Below are 15,233 nucleotides of genomic sequence, written 5' to 3'. Positions count from 1 at the left end.
TATTATGGAAAATGGCTTCATACAGAGTAGACATCCTAATATTTTGGGGAAATCAAGTCGCCTGAATATGGAATATCAAATGCCACTCGGGATGTAGCCTTCTCAGCCTGGTGGACGGATGTACACTACCAGTCAAAGGTTTGGACACACCTACTCATTCAAGGGTTTTTCTTTATTTTTACTATTTTCTAAATTGTAGAATTATAGTGAAGACATCAAAACTATGAAATAACACATTTGCAATCATGTAGTAACCAAAACAGTTGTAAAAGATGGCGCCCGGAGGAAATGGCTACTGTTTTACAGGCTCCTTACCAATTCTGCTATTGTGTGTGGGTTTTTTTTCACGTTATTTGTAACTTATTTTGTACATAATGTTTCTGCCACTGTCTCTTATGACCGAAAAAAGCTTCTGGATATCAGGACCGCGATTACTCACCTCGTACTGGACAAAGCCTTTTTCTTTGACGCGAAGGATTTACTTCAGACACCCAACAAGGCCCAAATCCCCATCATTCGCATGAAGAAGATATAGAGATATTGTGGACGTAGGTCTGGGTGCCTTGTAAGGATCCAATGGTGAGTGAGTAATCCCCCTTGGATAATAAAATGGATGAGCTCTGATAAGACTACCATCGGGACATTAAAAACTGTAATATCTTATGTTTCACCGAGTCGTGACTGGACATGGATAACTTACAACATACGACATGGATAACATACAACTGTCTGGGTGTTTCGGTCCATCGGCAAGATAGAACAGCTGTCTCCAGTAAGACAAGGGGAGGCGGTCTGTGTCTATTTCTCTCAAGGTTTTGCTCGCCTGAGGTAGAGTATCACATGATAAGCTATAGACCAAGAGAGTTTTCATCTATATTTTTCGTAGCTGTCTATTTACCACCACAAACCGACGCTGGCACTAAGACGGCACTTAACGAGCTGTATAAAGCCATAAGCAAACAAGATAATGCTCATCCAGAGGTGGCGCTCCTAGTGGCATGGGACTTTAATGCAGGGAAACTTAAATCCGTTTTACCTCATTTCTACCAGCATGTTACATGTGCAACCAGAGGGGAAAAAACTCTAGACCACCTTTACACTACACACAGAGACACTTACAAAGCTCTTCCTCGCCCTCCATTTGGCAAATTTGACTATTACTCAATCGTCCTGATTCCTGCTGACGTGCAAAAATGAAAGCACGAAGTACCAGTTACTCGCTTAATGAGGAAGTGGTCAGATGACGCAGATGTTAAGCTACAGGACTGTTTTGCTAGCATAGACTGGAATCTGTTCCGGGATTCTTCAAATCAAATCAAATCAAATCAAATTTTATTTGTCACATACACATGGTTAGCAGATGTTAATGCGAGTGTAGCGAAATGCTTGTGCTTCTAGTTCCGACAATGCAGTGATAACCAACAAGTAATCTAACTAACAATTCAAAAAAAAAACTACTGTCTTATACACAGTGTAAGGGGATAAGGAACATGTACATAAGGATATATGAATGAGTGATGGTACAGAGCAGCATACAGTAGATGGTATCGAGTACAGTATATACATATGAGATGAGTGTGTAGACAAAGTAAACAAAGTGGCATAGTTAAAGTGGCTAGTGATACATGTGTTACATAAGGATGCAGTCGATGATGTAGAGTACAGTATATACATATGCATATGAGATGAATAATGTAGGGTAAGTAACATTATATAAGGTAGCATTGTTTAAAGTGGCTAGTGATATATTTACATCATTTCCCATCAATTCCCATTATTAAAATGGCTGGAGTTGGGTCAGTGTCAATGACAGTGTGTTGGCAGCAGCCACTCAATGTTAGTGGTGGCTATTTAACAGTCTGATGGCCTTGAGATAGAAGCTGTTTTTCAGTCTCTCGGTCCCAGCTTTGATGCACCTGTACTGACCTCGCCTTCTGGATGATAGCGGGGTGAACAGGCAGTGGTTCGGGTGGTTGATGTCCTTGATGATCTTTATGGCCTTTCTGTAACAACGGGTGGTGTAGGTGTCCTGGAGGGCAGGTAGTTTGCCCCGGTGATGCGTTGTGCAGTCCTCACTACCCTCTGGAGAGCCTTACGGTTGAGGGCGGAGCAGTTGCCGTACCAGGCGGTGATACAGCCCGCCAGGATGCTCTCGATTGTGCATCTGTAGAAGTTTGTGAGTGCTTTTGGTGACAAGCCGAATTTTTTCAGCCTCCTGAGGTTGAATAGGCGCTGCTGCGCCTTCTTCACGACGCTGTCAGTGTGAGTGGACCAATTCAGTTTGTCTGTGATGTGTATGCCGAGGAACTTAAAACTAGCTACCCTCTCCACTACTGTTCCATCGATGTGGATAGGGGGTGTTCCCTCTGCTGTTTCCTGAAGTCCACAATCATCTCCTTAGTTTTGTTGACGTTGAGTGTGAGGTTATTTTCCTGACACCACACTCCAAGGGCCCTCACCTCCTCCCTGTAGGCCGTCTCGTCGTTGTTGGTAATCAAGCCTACCACTGTTGTGTCGTCCGCAAACTTGATGATTGAGTTGGAGGCGTGCGTGGCCACGCAGTCGTGGGTGAACAGGGAGTACAGGAGAGGGCTCAGAACGCACCCTTGTGGGGCCCCGTGTTGAGGATCAGCGGGGAGGAGATGTTGTTGCCTACCCTCACCACCTGGGGGCGGCCCGTCAGGAAGTCCAGTACCCAGTTGCACAGGGCGGGGTCGAGACCCAGGGTCTCGAGCTTGATGACGAGCTTGGAGGGTACTATGGTGTTGAATGCCGAGCTGTAGTCGATGAACAGCATTCTCACATAGGTATTCCTCTTGTCCAGGTGGGTTAGGGCAGTGTGCAGTGTGGTTGAGATTGCATCGTCTGTGGACCTATTTGGGCGGTAAGCAAATTGGAGTGGGTCTAGGGTGTCAGGTAGGGTGGAGGTGATATGGTCCTTGACTAGTCTCTCAAAGCACTTCATGATGACGGAAGTGAGTGCTACGGGGCGGTAGTCGTTTAGCTCAGTTACCTTAGCTTTCTTGGGAACAGGAACAATGGCATTGAGGAATACACCACATCAGTCATTGGCTTCGTCAAAAACTGCATCGATGGCGTCGTCCCCACAGTGACCACACGTACATACTCCAACCAGAAGTCATGGATTACAGGCAACATCAGCACTGAGCTAAAAGGTAGAGCTGCCGCTTTCTTCTATGCTTGCTTCGAGGCAAGCAACACTGAAGCATGCATGAGAGCATCAGCTCTTCCAGAAGAATGTGTGATCACGCTCTCCATAGCCAATGTGAGTAAGACCTTTAAACAGGTCAACATTCACAAGGCCGCAGGGCCAAACAAATTACCAGGATGTGTACTCTGAGCATGCGCTGACACACTGGCAAGTATCTTCACTGACATTTTCAACCTGTCCCTGACCGAGTCTGTAATACCAACATGTTTCAAGCAGACCACCATAGTCCCTGTGCCCAAGAACACCAATTTAACCTGCATATATTACTACTGACCCGTAGCACTCACGTCTGTAGCCATGAAGTGCTTTGAAAGGCTGGTCATGGCTCACATCAACACCATTATCCCAGAAACCCTAGAACCACTTCAATTTACATTCCGCCCCAACAGATCCACAAATGATGCAATCTCTATTGCACTCAAAACTGCCCTTTCCCACCTGAACAATAGGAACACCTATGTGAGAATGCTATTCATTGACAACAGTTCAGCGTTCAACACCATGGTGCCCTCAAAGTTCACCCCTGAGCTAAGGACCTTGGGACTAAACACCTCCCTTTTCAACTGGATCCTGGACTTCCTGATGGGCCGGCCCCAGATGGTAAGGGTAGGTAACAACACATCTGCCACGATGATCCTCAACATGGGGGCCCCCATGACTGCATGGCCGAGTACGACTCCAAAAGTATGACTCCAACACCATCATTAAGTTTGCTGACGACACAACAGCCTGATTACCGACAAAGAGACACACTATAGGGAGGAGGTCAGAGTCCTGGCAGTGTGGTGCCAGGATAAGAACCTCTCCCTCAACGTGATCAAGACAAAAGAGATGATGGTGGACTACAGGAAAAGGAGGGCCGAGCACGCCCCCCTTCTCATCAACAAGGCTGTAGTGGAGCAGTTCGAGAGCCACAAGTTCCTTGGTGTCCACATCACCAACAAACTTTCATGCAGTGCTTCTACACCTGCATTGCTTGCTGTTTGGGGTTTTAGGCTGGGTTTCTGTACAGCACTTTGAGATATCAGCTGATGTACGAAGGGCTATATAAATAAATTTGATTTTGATTTGATTTGATGTTCCAAACACACCAAGACAGTCGTGAAGAGGGCACAACAATGCCAATTCTCTATCAGGAGACTGAAAAGATTTGGAATCGGTCCTCAGATCCTCAAAAAGTTCTACAACTGCACTGTTCGCATCACCGCCTGGTATGGCAACTGCTCGGCCTCCGACCGCAAGGCACTACAGAAGGTTGTGCGTACGGCCCAGTACATCACTGGGGCCAAGCTTCTTGCCATCCAGGACCTCTATACCAGGCGGTGTCAGAGGAATTTGTGGAATTTCTTTCCTTCTTAATGCTTTTTTGAGCCAATCAGTTGTGTTGTGACAAGGTATGGGTGGTATACAGACGATAGCCCTATTTGTTAAAAGACCAAGTCCATATTATGGCAAGAACAGCTCAAATAAGCAAAGAAAAATGACAGTCCAACATTCCTATAAGACATGAAGGTAAGTCAATTTGGAAAATTTCAAAAGCTTTCAAAGTGCAGTCACAAAAACCATCAAGCTCTATGATGAAACTGGCTCACATGAGGACAGCCACAGGAAAGAAACACCCTGAGTTTCCTTTGCTGTCGTGGATAAGTTCATCAGAGTTACCAGCCTCAGAAATGGCAGCCCAAATAAATACTTCACAGAGGTCAAGTAACAGACACCTTTTAACATCAACTGTTCAGAGAAGACTGTGTGAATCAGGCCTTCATGGTCGAATTGCTGCAAAGAAACTACTACTAATGGACACCAATAATATGAAGAGACTTGCTTAGGCCAAGAAACACAAGCAATTGACAATAGACTGGTGGACATTTGTCTTTTGGTCTGATGAGTCCAAATTTGAGATTTTTGGTTCCAACCGCCGTGTCTTTGTGAGACGCTGAGTAGGGGAACGGATGATCACTGCATGTGTAGTTCCCAACGTGAAGTACGGAGGAGGTATGATGATGTGGGGGTCCTTTGCTGGTGACAGTCTGTGATTTATTTAGAATTCAAGGCACACTTAAACAACTTCTTTGGGATTGGTGTCCCGTCCACGAGACGGTTAAGCTAATGTAGGCTAATTCGATTAGCATGAAAAATTTATTAATAAACAAATTAGACACATTTGAGCAGTCTCGATACAATATTTTGAACAGAAATGCAATGGTTCATTGGATCAGTCTAAAACTTTGCACATACACTGCTGCCATCTAGTGGCCAAAATTGCACCTGGGCTGGAATAATACATTATGGTCTTTCTCTTGCATTTCAAAGATGATGGTAAAACAAAATTTCAAAAGAACGGTTGTTTTTTTCTTTGTATGATTTTTTACCAGATCTATTGTGTTATATTTTCCTACATTCTTTCACATTTCCACAAACTTCAAAGTGTTCCCTTTCAAATGGTACCAATAATATGCATATCCTTGCTTCAGGGCCTGAGCTACAGGCAGTTAGATTTGGGTATGTAATTTTAGGCAAAAATTTTAAAATAGGAGCGGATCCTTAAGAGGTTTTAATGGCTACCACAGTATTTTACAGCGATACACCATCCCATCTTGTTTGTGCTGAGTGGGACTATCATTATTTTGTGTAAGGCTGTGTAAGGGCTATTTGACCAAGGAGAGTCATGGAGTACTGCATCAGATGACTTGGCCTCCACGATCACCCAACCTCAACCCAATTGAGATGGTTTGGGATTAGTTAGACCACAGAGTGAAGAAAAAGCAGGCAACAAGTACTCAGCATATGTGGGAACTCCTTCAAGACTATCGCAAAAGTATTTCAGGTGAAGCTGGTTGAGAGAATGCCAAGAGTGTGCAAACTTGTCATCAAGGCAAAGGCTAGCTACTTTGAAGAATCTCAAATCTCAAATATATTTTGATTTGTTTAACACTTTTTTGGTTACTACATGATTCCATATGTGTTATTTCATAGTGTTGATGTCTTCACTATTATTCTACAATGTAGAAAATAGTCAAATAAAGAAAATCCCTTGAATGAGTAGGTGTGTCCAAACTTTAGACTGGTACTGTATGTTTCACATTTTCACCTTCATAGATGACTAACCACCCAAAATACTTTTGAAATACAAAAGCAACTATGACAGTTTTGAGAAAGCCATATGATCTATGAAAACTCCCTGTCGATTACTGCAACTCGCTGTTGGCTGGGCTCCCTGCCTGTGCCATTAAACCCCTTCAACTCATCCAGAACGCCGCAGCCCGTCTGGTGTTCAACCTTCCCAAGTTCTCTCACGTCACCCCGCTCCTCCGTTCTCTCCACTGGCTTCCAGTTGAAGCTCGCATCCGCTACAAGACCATGGTGCTTGCCTACGTAGCTGTGAGGGGAACGTCACCTCAGTACCTCCAGGCTCTGATCAGGCCCTACACCCAAACAAGGGCACTGCGTTCATCCACCTCTGGCCTGCTCGCCTCCCTACCACTGAGGAAGTACAGCTCCCGCTCAGCCCAGTCAAAACTGTTCGCTGCTCTGGCCCCCCAATGGTGGAACAAACTCCCTCACGACGCCAGGACAGTGGAGTCAATCACCACCTTCCGGAGACACCTGAAACCCCACCTCTTTAAGGAATACCTAGGATAGGATAAGTATTCCCTCTCACCCCCCTTTAAGATTTAGATGCACTATTGTAAAGTGACTGTTCCACTGGATGTCATAAGGTGAATGCACCAATTTGTAAGTCGCTCTGGATAAGAGTGTCTGCTAAATGACTTAAATGTAATGTAAATGATTGAAAGAGTAGTTTTACCTCAGATTGGATAGGTATGGCCAGTCTGAATGAAATGTTCCATTGCAAACTAAATGAGACACATTTCCAGACACCATAAACTGCTATACCACACAGAGCTCGAAAGACACACTCACATTAAACCATACATTTACTATACATTGTTCTCTGCATAACACACACACTCAAACACACACATACACACACACACCAACACTCACATACACACACACACACACACACACACACACACACACACACACACACACACACACACACACACACACACACACACACACACACACACACACACACACACACACACACACACACACACACACACACACACACACACACACACACACACACACACACACACACACACACACTGTATAATATCTGGCCAAGAGCTATGCCCTACTATGGCATGTGTAGTAGGCCAGCTGTGCTGCAGCTGTAGCTTCTGGGTGTCATCCCTTCCTCACACACAACACACACACACACACACCCACACACTGAGCAGGCACTGAGTATGCACGCACAAAAGCATACACACACACACACACATGCGTGCATACACACATACACACAACCTGACAACTCTGCTTATTTTGGCTAAAGCTCTGATTATAGCCCAGAATGTAGTGGCAGATCCCATGCACACAGCCTGAGCACAGAGAGAAACAGAGGGAAAGAAAGAAAGGGAAAAATAAATGAATGCGGCAAGAGTGCTGAGTGAGGACAACGAGTGGGGAGACTCCCCCTACACCCTCTAATCCCCCTCTCTGTGTCCTCTCCTTCCTCCTATTCATATTTCTCTGATCCCTACCTCATCCAAACTGGGTCGCGTCTCAAAGGCCACCCTATTCCCTATATAGTGCACTACTTTTGACCAGAGCCCCCTGGTCAAAAGTAGTGGACTATATGGGGAATAGGCTGACATTTGGGATGCAATCCTAGTCTTGCCTGCGAGGAAAGCCTATATCATGGAGGTTCTATATCTCAGTGGAGACCACATACGCACCATAAAGAGATAAAGAGGCAAAGCGAGGACATTGCTATGGGTGAGAGTAGAGAGCACAGGGTCGGAGATATGCTGTATTCTCCAGTACAGAATACAGATGTGAGGTGAATAGAGCATTTGAGATCTCACTCCACATAACCATCTGGACCTGACTGCTTAGGCTGTGGAGCTGTGGTTCCCTGGACAGCCCAGTACTACAGCTCCGCCAGTAAAAACCCCATTTCAGTGGGTTCTGCTAGAGTGGCACCGGGTTCACCGCTCATCTGGTCTGAATTAGGGATGCATTAAAACGTGCAACGGGGAGCAAGGATGAGGATTGACTGCTGACTGACTGAACCCAATTGTGAGTGTAAAGGACATTACTTTTAATGCAGTTGAGAATCCCCCAATAACCACGAGAGATGTAAACCAGTGTCATTTTGAGATGTTGTAAATAGAGGGGGGGGGGGGGGGGACACGTGTACACATATGGGAATGGTTTAGCGCAATTATCACAGGAACAGTCTTAAGTTTGGCCTTCGGACCGTTGCGGGACAGTTTTCCCAAAGCTGGAAAAATCAGAACGCAGGAAGTGGAGCTCAGCAAAGCCGCGGGTTGGTTCCTGGAGGTGTGATTGGGGGTGTTGGTTAAATAAACAGAGACAGGGTGAATGGGGGGACGTGTGCAGGGGTGCAGGAAGGGTGAAAGGGGGGAGGACAGACAACGGCACTGAGGTTTCGTGGAAAAGCAGGAAAAAAAAGGGGGCAGGCTGCGGGTGGCAGACTGTGTGTAAATGTTACTGTCGAGAGAAAAGGGCTTGTTTTAGTTTCAGAGAGTGTGATGATCTCTCAGAGTTTCCATGACTCTTCCACTTACCTTAATGAATAACAATGAAACATTGTCCGACAGCATCTATGTCATGTTTGGGCAGACCGAATGGGGTCACTGGGGGGGATGTTAGGCACACAAACACACAACACACACACAGCCTGGTCCCCCCCACACACACACACTCCAATGTAATCTTATTTCCTGGCAGGATATTAACAAGGACCCCACATGACACACAAACACACAACACACACACAGCCTGGACCTGCAGTCTTATTTGGGAGGATATTAACAAGGACCCCACGCACAGTTTGGACAATCACTTTCTCAACAAACCAAAACGACTTCAGTGAAATATGTCAAGTAGCAACATGCAGGTTTGTTTGACCGATGCTAGCCACCACGGTTGGACAATGACATACACTTTCTATTCTATGTCTCAAAAGTAGCATGCCCTTATGACAGACACACCAGCATGTAAATATGTCTCTCCCTACCTCTTTAAGGTTGACACCTTATTCCCTATGGGTCCTGGTCAAAAGTTGTGCACTACATAGGGAATAGGGTGCCATTTGGGACGCAGGCATGCATGCACTTTGACTGACAGATCGATGTGTGTCTCCGCTTACCTTTATACCCGAGGACAGCCACAGCGATGGTGAGTAGAGTGCACAGCACGTAGAGTAGTGCTATGGAGGTCTTTAACGCCCACTCATTCTTACACTTAGTGCACTGGGTCCCCTCCTGGATCCCTACACAAGGGAGAGAAATACAGATGAATAAACATTTGGGAAAATAGTTAGCATATATCCTTTCCTTCCTACATCAATATTCACAATGTAACCATATGAAGTGAAAGGATGTTATGGTTATCATACCAAAACATTTACTACATTGTATGAAGATCCTGGGTCTCTGTGCATTGCCTGTGGCAGGGTTATTCAACTCTTACCCTACGAGGTCCAGAGCCTGCTGGTTTTCTGTTCTACCTGATAATTAATTGCACCCACTTAAATCAGTCCCTGATTAGAGGGGAACAATGAAAAAACGTAGTGAAACTGGTTTCGAAGTCCAGAGTTAAGTTTGAGGGGCCTAGGTGATAGGGTGCCATTGTCATAAGTAGTGGACTATATAGGTAACAGGATGCCATTTGAAACACATGGTTTCGAAGTCCAGAGTTGAGTTTGAGGGGCCTAGGGGACAGGGTGCCATTGTCATAAGTAGTGGACTATATAGGTAACAGGATGCCATTTGGAACACATGTGATCAGGTGTCTCGCTCTGGATAAGAGCGTCTGCTAAATGACTTAAATGTAATGTAAATGTGTCTATTGTGGCTCAGATGGCTGCCGAGTCAGGCTATGTGGAGACAGCAGCGAGCGAGGTCAGAGTGGGGCCTAGCTGGCCCTATGTGGGCTGGGAATCTGGGGTCTATCCAGGTTCTGGGTCTGAATCTCCAGATCAACACATCTGGACAAACAGCCTGGAGGCCACATTAAAGGGCCCACTGGTCCCCTGAGGGCCCGGTTGGTGAGGGGGTGAGGGACACCAAACAAACACATAAGATGAAGAGATATGATACTACCAACCTCCTCTGATTCAAACCATGGACCTTCAAGTGGGGAAAGTCACAGAGCCACGCACGCATTCTCCTACATTCTCTTGGAATATTTCTTTCCAAGGATATCTTTCCTGACAGATGAGTGCCGAGATCTGCAGTGCTGACGGGAACACAGCTGTATTTCATTTGAATTCAGGAAGTGGGGGAAAATGAAAGGTCTGCTTTCCATGTACCTGAAATAAAACTCCTTTGCATGTTCAGCGCAAGGAAAGCCACTTCCAAGACATGGAAATTTCCATGGTAACACAAAGGCAGCCTGTGCCAATGCAATCTTTATGTTAACACTTCTTGGCCTATGCTAAATATATGCCTATTGAGCTTCCTGTTTTGTTTAATGTGATTATGATAATGAATTATATCCAAATAATTTCAATTAAAAGCATTGGTGTAGAAATTGTGATTTCCATTGTAGCCTAGTCTTAAAAATAAAGGTTCCAGTTGGAACCAAATAAGAACCTTAAATAGGATGGCTCTTTGAGGAAGAGCACACACCCTATTATTTTATGCAAATAAGGTGTTTAGCCTTATTTACATATTTCCCAGGGTGCCTTTCAAGTGGGTGTTTCAAGTATGTTTTCTAGTAACAGAGACATGGTTGTTTCTTTCATTCATTTTTATCCATGTCACATTTGCCAAGTGAGATCCTAATTGAATGACTCAATGTTTAAAGACAATTTATATTTCATAAGGCCTTATTTTGAGGGTCTAGTTAAACCCTAACAAGGTCACCTGAAATTCATGGTTTACAGGCCACAGCAGGCCTGTAAAGTAATGTGTTATTCTTATTAGAAACCAGACAGAGTAGGGATAGCCAACATTCTGAATTTGTTTTCACCTGCAACCTATATTCAGAATGACTGCTAGGGTTGGGAGGACTAAGATACTGTATGATACTGCCTAAAGCAGAGGTATTCAACTCTTATCCTACAAGATCCAGAGCCTGCTGGTTTTCTGTTCTACCTGATAATTAATTGCACACAGCTGCTGTCCCAGGTCTAAATCAGTCCCTGATTAAAGGGGGACAGTAAAAATAATATTCATAATGCAGTGAAACTGGCTTCAAGGCCCAGAGTTGAGTTTGAGGGACCTAAAGCATCTAAACTGGAACAACTATTTCAGTAACAGGTGCAATAAGTCCAAGTAACAGATTTGATTCGTTTAGAAAAATGTACGTTATTTATGTTTGAATAGCATAAGATTAGTTAATCAATCAAAAACATAGATATTGATACAAACAATTCTAAAAATCAATGCATGCTGTAAAATATGATAATGATGGGGGTGGTTTTGCTTCAGCTATGGTTATTAACACCAACACTGAGGTTATTTTACACCACTTAGTGTTAATTTGACTCTTTACAGTGTTAATTTAAGCCTAGATTTAAGCCTAGTGTACCTAGAAATGTTACACTAGTTAACACTGCCCAATGTGCTCTGTGCTATGAAAGGGACACATCTGCAGCCTTCCATACATTTCAAGAACCTTTTAGAACTTTGAAGAACCATGTACGCCACGCGATGAACCCCACTCTTAACTAAAAGGTTATTCTTTATCGGGCAAGAGTTCTCCAAGGAACCTTAAGAGCTGAGGAAGAACCATTTAAGAATCTTAATTTTCTTTAGTGCACTGGAACCATTTGGTGCCAGAGCACTTGAGTCACCACCCATACAGTTGAAAAGAGGTATAGCTAGCAAGGGATAGCTTTAGCCAATTAGAAAAAAACTGGAGTGATCAGGTTGTCATTGTAAATAAGAAATCCTTTTTTAATTGATTATAAAAAGTTTGTCAGGTTGCTCGGCTGCTATAGGGCCACAGTGGGACTTGAAGATGCATTGTGTCCACACAGCCAAGTCAGAGTGAACATTTTCTTCACCTGAATGAGTGTTGAGGCACGGACAAAGCATACGCAAACACAGTTCCACACTCCAAGCTTTCACTAGCTCCTAGCCAACCTTGAGTCATTCATGTTGACTCAACACCCTGGCGGTTCGAGCAAGCAGCAGTCCACTAACTTCACTTTAGCTCACCGAGGCTAATTATGCACTCCCCATCGCCCCTAACAACCCCATGGAGCACTTCAGCAGTCGGCACACTGCTCGATGACACAACATGTTAAGACAACACAACTGGAGAGCTGTTCTTTTCATTACTGTTACTCTTTAACAGCAGTCACTACAGCGCATTCGGAAAGTGTTCAGGCCCCTTGTATTTTTTCACATTTAGTTACCTTACAGCCTTATTCTAAGATGGATCTATTTTATTTTTCCTCATCAATCTACACACAATGACAAAGCAGAAATAGGGTTTTTAGAAATTTTAGGTTGTCCTTCTGGAAGATTCTCCCATCTCCACAGAGGAACTCCGGAGCTCCTTCAGAGTGTCCATTGGGTTCTTGGTCACCTCCCCGACTTTTCTCCCCCAATTGCTCGTTTGGCTGGGCGGCCAGCTCTAGGAAGAGTCTTGGTGCTTCCAGACTTCTTCCATTTAAGAATTATGGAGGCCACTGTGTTCTTGGGGACCTGCAGATATTTTTTGGAGTACTTCCCCAGAGCTGTGCCTCTACACAATCCTGTCTTGCCGCTCTACGGACAATTCCTTCAACCTCATGGCTTGTTTTTTTTTCTCTGACATGCACTTTCAACCGTAGGAACCTTATATAGACAGGTGTGTGTTGTTCCAAATCATGTCCAATCAATTGAATTTACCACTGCTGGACTCCAATCAAGTTGTAGAAACATCTCAAGGATGATCAATGGAAACAGGAAGTACCTGAGCTCAATTTCGAGTCTCACAGCAGTGTCTGAATACTTGTAAAAAAAATAAGATATCTGTTTTTATTTTTAATAAATATGCTAAAATGTCTAAAAACCCTCTTTCACTTTGTCATTATGGGGTATTGTGTGTAGATTGAGGAGGAAAAATATAAATTTCATCCATTTTAGAAAACGGCTGTATCGTAACAAATGTGGAAAAATGAAAAGGGTCTGAATACTTTCTGAACGCACTGTAATTACAGCAAAATGAGGTAATCAAGAGAAAGTCAAAGAAGGAGAGTAGAGATGGACAAAGAGCGATAGCAGTTGGAAAGCAGCAAGAAAGAAGAGAGAGGAAAAAGACAGAGAGGGAAATAAAGAGAATGAGACAGAAATTAGTGAGAGAGAGAGAGAGAGAGAGAGAGAGAGAGAGAGAGAGAGAGAGAGAGAGAGAGAGAGAGAGAGAGAGAGAGAGAGAGAGAGAGAGAGAGAGAGAGAGAGAGAGAGAGAGATATGAATGATAGCACCTGGTCACCTTGCTATCCTGACATCACATGTTTCCTTTTGGAGCTGAGGTACCTTGTCCAGCTCTCAATGAGTCACGAATGGCACCCTCGCATGGCTTATGATGCCCCCATCTATAACTGGCCCCTCAGTGGCCCCCTTAAAGTCTCTTAACAAGGACTAGAGCCTACCAAGAATATCTCTTACAATCACTGTGCAAGTTCTGTGTGTGCAGTCAGTTACACAGAATCACGTCAGACAGGTCCAATAGCAGCTGACAAATGTCTTGGTCAGTGACAAAGATCCGCTTCAATCTGTGGTTTGCCTCTATGCATAGATCGTTGTAGATCATAGCAATGGTCGTTGAGTATGTAGCCGCCAGGGCTAAACAAAATGGATATCAGAGCTTCCGAACATTTATAACGACTGACGTGTGTTTGGAGTACAAACCCAATGCCGGCTTCCACTGCTAAACAAGCACATGAGAACACCACTTCAAAGTCATCAAAAAGCCTTGCGCCAGAAACAGCAGTGCTATCTAAATATGTTGACAGAGTTCTTATACATCTATTGCTCTGAAAGTAAATCAAAACACTAGAAAATGAATTTCTACAATACACAGACAAGGCATTCCAACTTTTTCGTCATTAGACAATGTTGATAGGATCAACCGAGCTCCCAGGATTAGCTGTCCAAGTATTCAACATGGAGGACAGCTGTCAAAACACAAACATGGCCACCACAACAACAAAGCAACATGCAACCCCCTCCATTTTCCAGCTCATTCCATCCCTACTCTTTCCAATCGATGGTCAGGTTTAGAGAGAAGGGGGCTGGAGGTATCAGATGAAGCAGCTGTGTTCTGTTGGGCTCTTGTGTTTTTCTGCACCCCAGTGAGATCCCAGTGACAGTCTCAGTCCAAGGTCGTGATCCAAAGGTCATGACTTGGTTGTTTGTCGCCCAGTAGGTGACTTCCTGGATGGGCCCTTCAGTCTGACAACAGACACAGGCTATGTCCTAAATGGCACCTTATTCCCTTTGGTCAAAAGTAGTGCACTATATAGGGAATAAAGTGCCATTTGCCATGGTCAAAATTAGTGCACTATATAGGGAATAGGATGCTTTTTGGGACACCGTATAGATGCTGGACTCCTGACTGCGTCACATCAAAGTTAGGTCAATAAACATTGTCACTCACTGGGAAAGCATCGTTATGTTCATGCCGCAGGCACCTGGGATAAAAGGCCCACAGATTCCCTTGTTGAATGTTAGAGGCCTAGTAATCATCTGACTGATGTACAATGGATAATTCAAACAAAATGTGAAACATAAACCTTCTGTCCTCATATCAGATCACCAAACCAAATCCACAAAACAGACGGCAACATAGAGTAGAGAACCACTGATAGCTGATGCCATTTAAACATTGAGTTTTGAATTTACCAGAGATGAAGAGGCAAAGCGAGAGGTTTTACTCTGGCCGAAATCTGTCAACGAAAGAT

The 15,233-nt window shown here is 44.2% G+C and overlaps 1 protein-coding gene across 2 annotated transcripts in view; it reads right to left on the bottom strand.

Annotated features, from left to right (window-relative positions):
• LOC124039791 (collectin-12-like) overlaps nucleotides 1–15,233 on the bottom strand; it is a 66,931-nt gene that overhangs the window by 9,956 nt on the left and 41,742 nt on the right. For both annotated transcript variants that reach the window (XM_046356173.1, XM_046356172.1), the window contains one exon: nucleotides 9,483–9,605. In XM_046356173.1, the coding sequence (XP_046212129.1) occupies nucleotides 9,483–9,605 (123 nt within the window). The remainder of the gene's footprint in view (nucleotides 1–9,482; nucleotides 9,606–15,233) is intronic.

This window comes from Oncorhynchus gorbuscha, linkage group LG07 (genome assembly GCF_021184085.1).
Source record: "Oncorhynchus gorbuscha isolate QuinsamMale2020 ecotype Even-year linkage group LG07, OgorEven_v1.0, whole genome shotgun sequence".
NCBI classification, from domain to species: Eukaryota; Metazoa; Chordata; class Actinopteri; order Salmoniformes; family Salmonidae; genus Oncorhynchus; species Oncorhynchus gorbuscha.
Note: the sequence above shows the minus strand (reverse complement) of the source record. Positions and strands in the feature narration are given on the sequence as shown.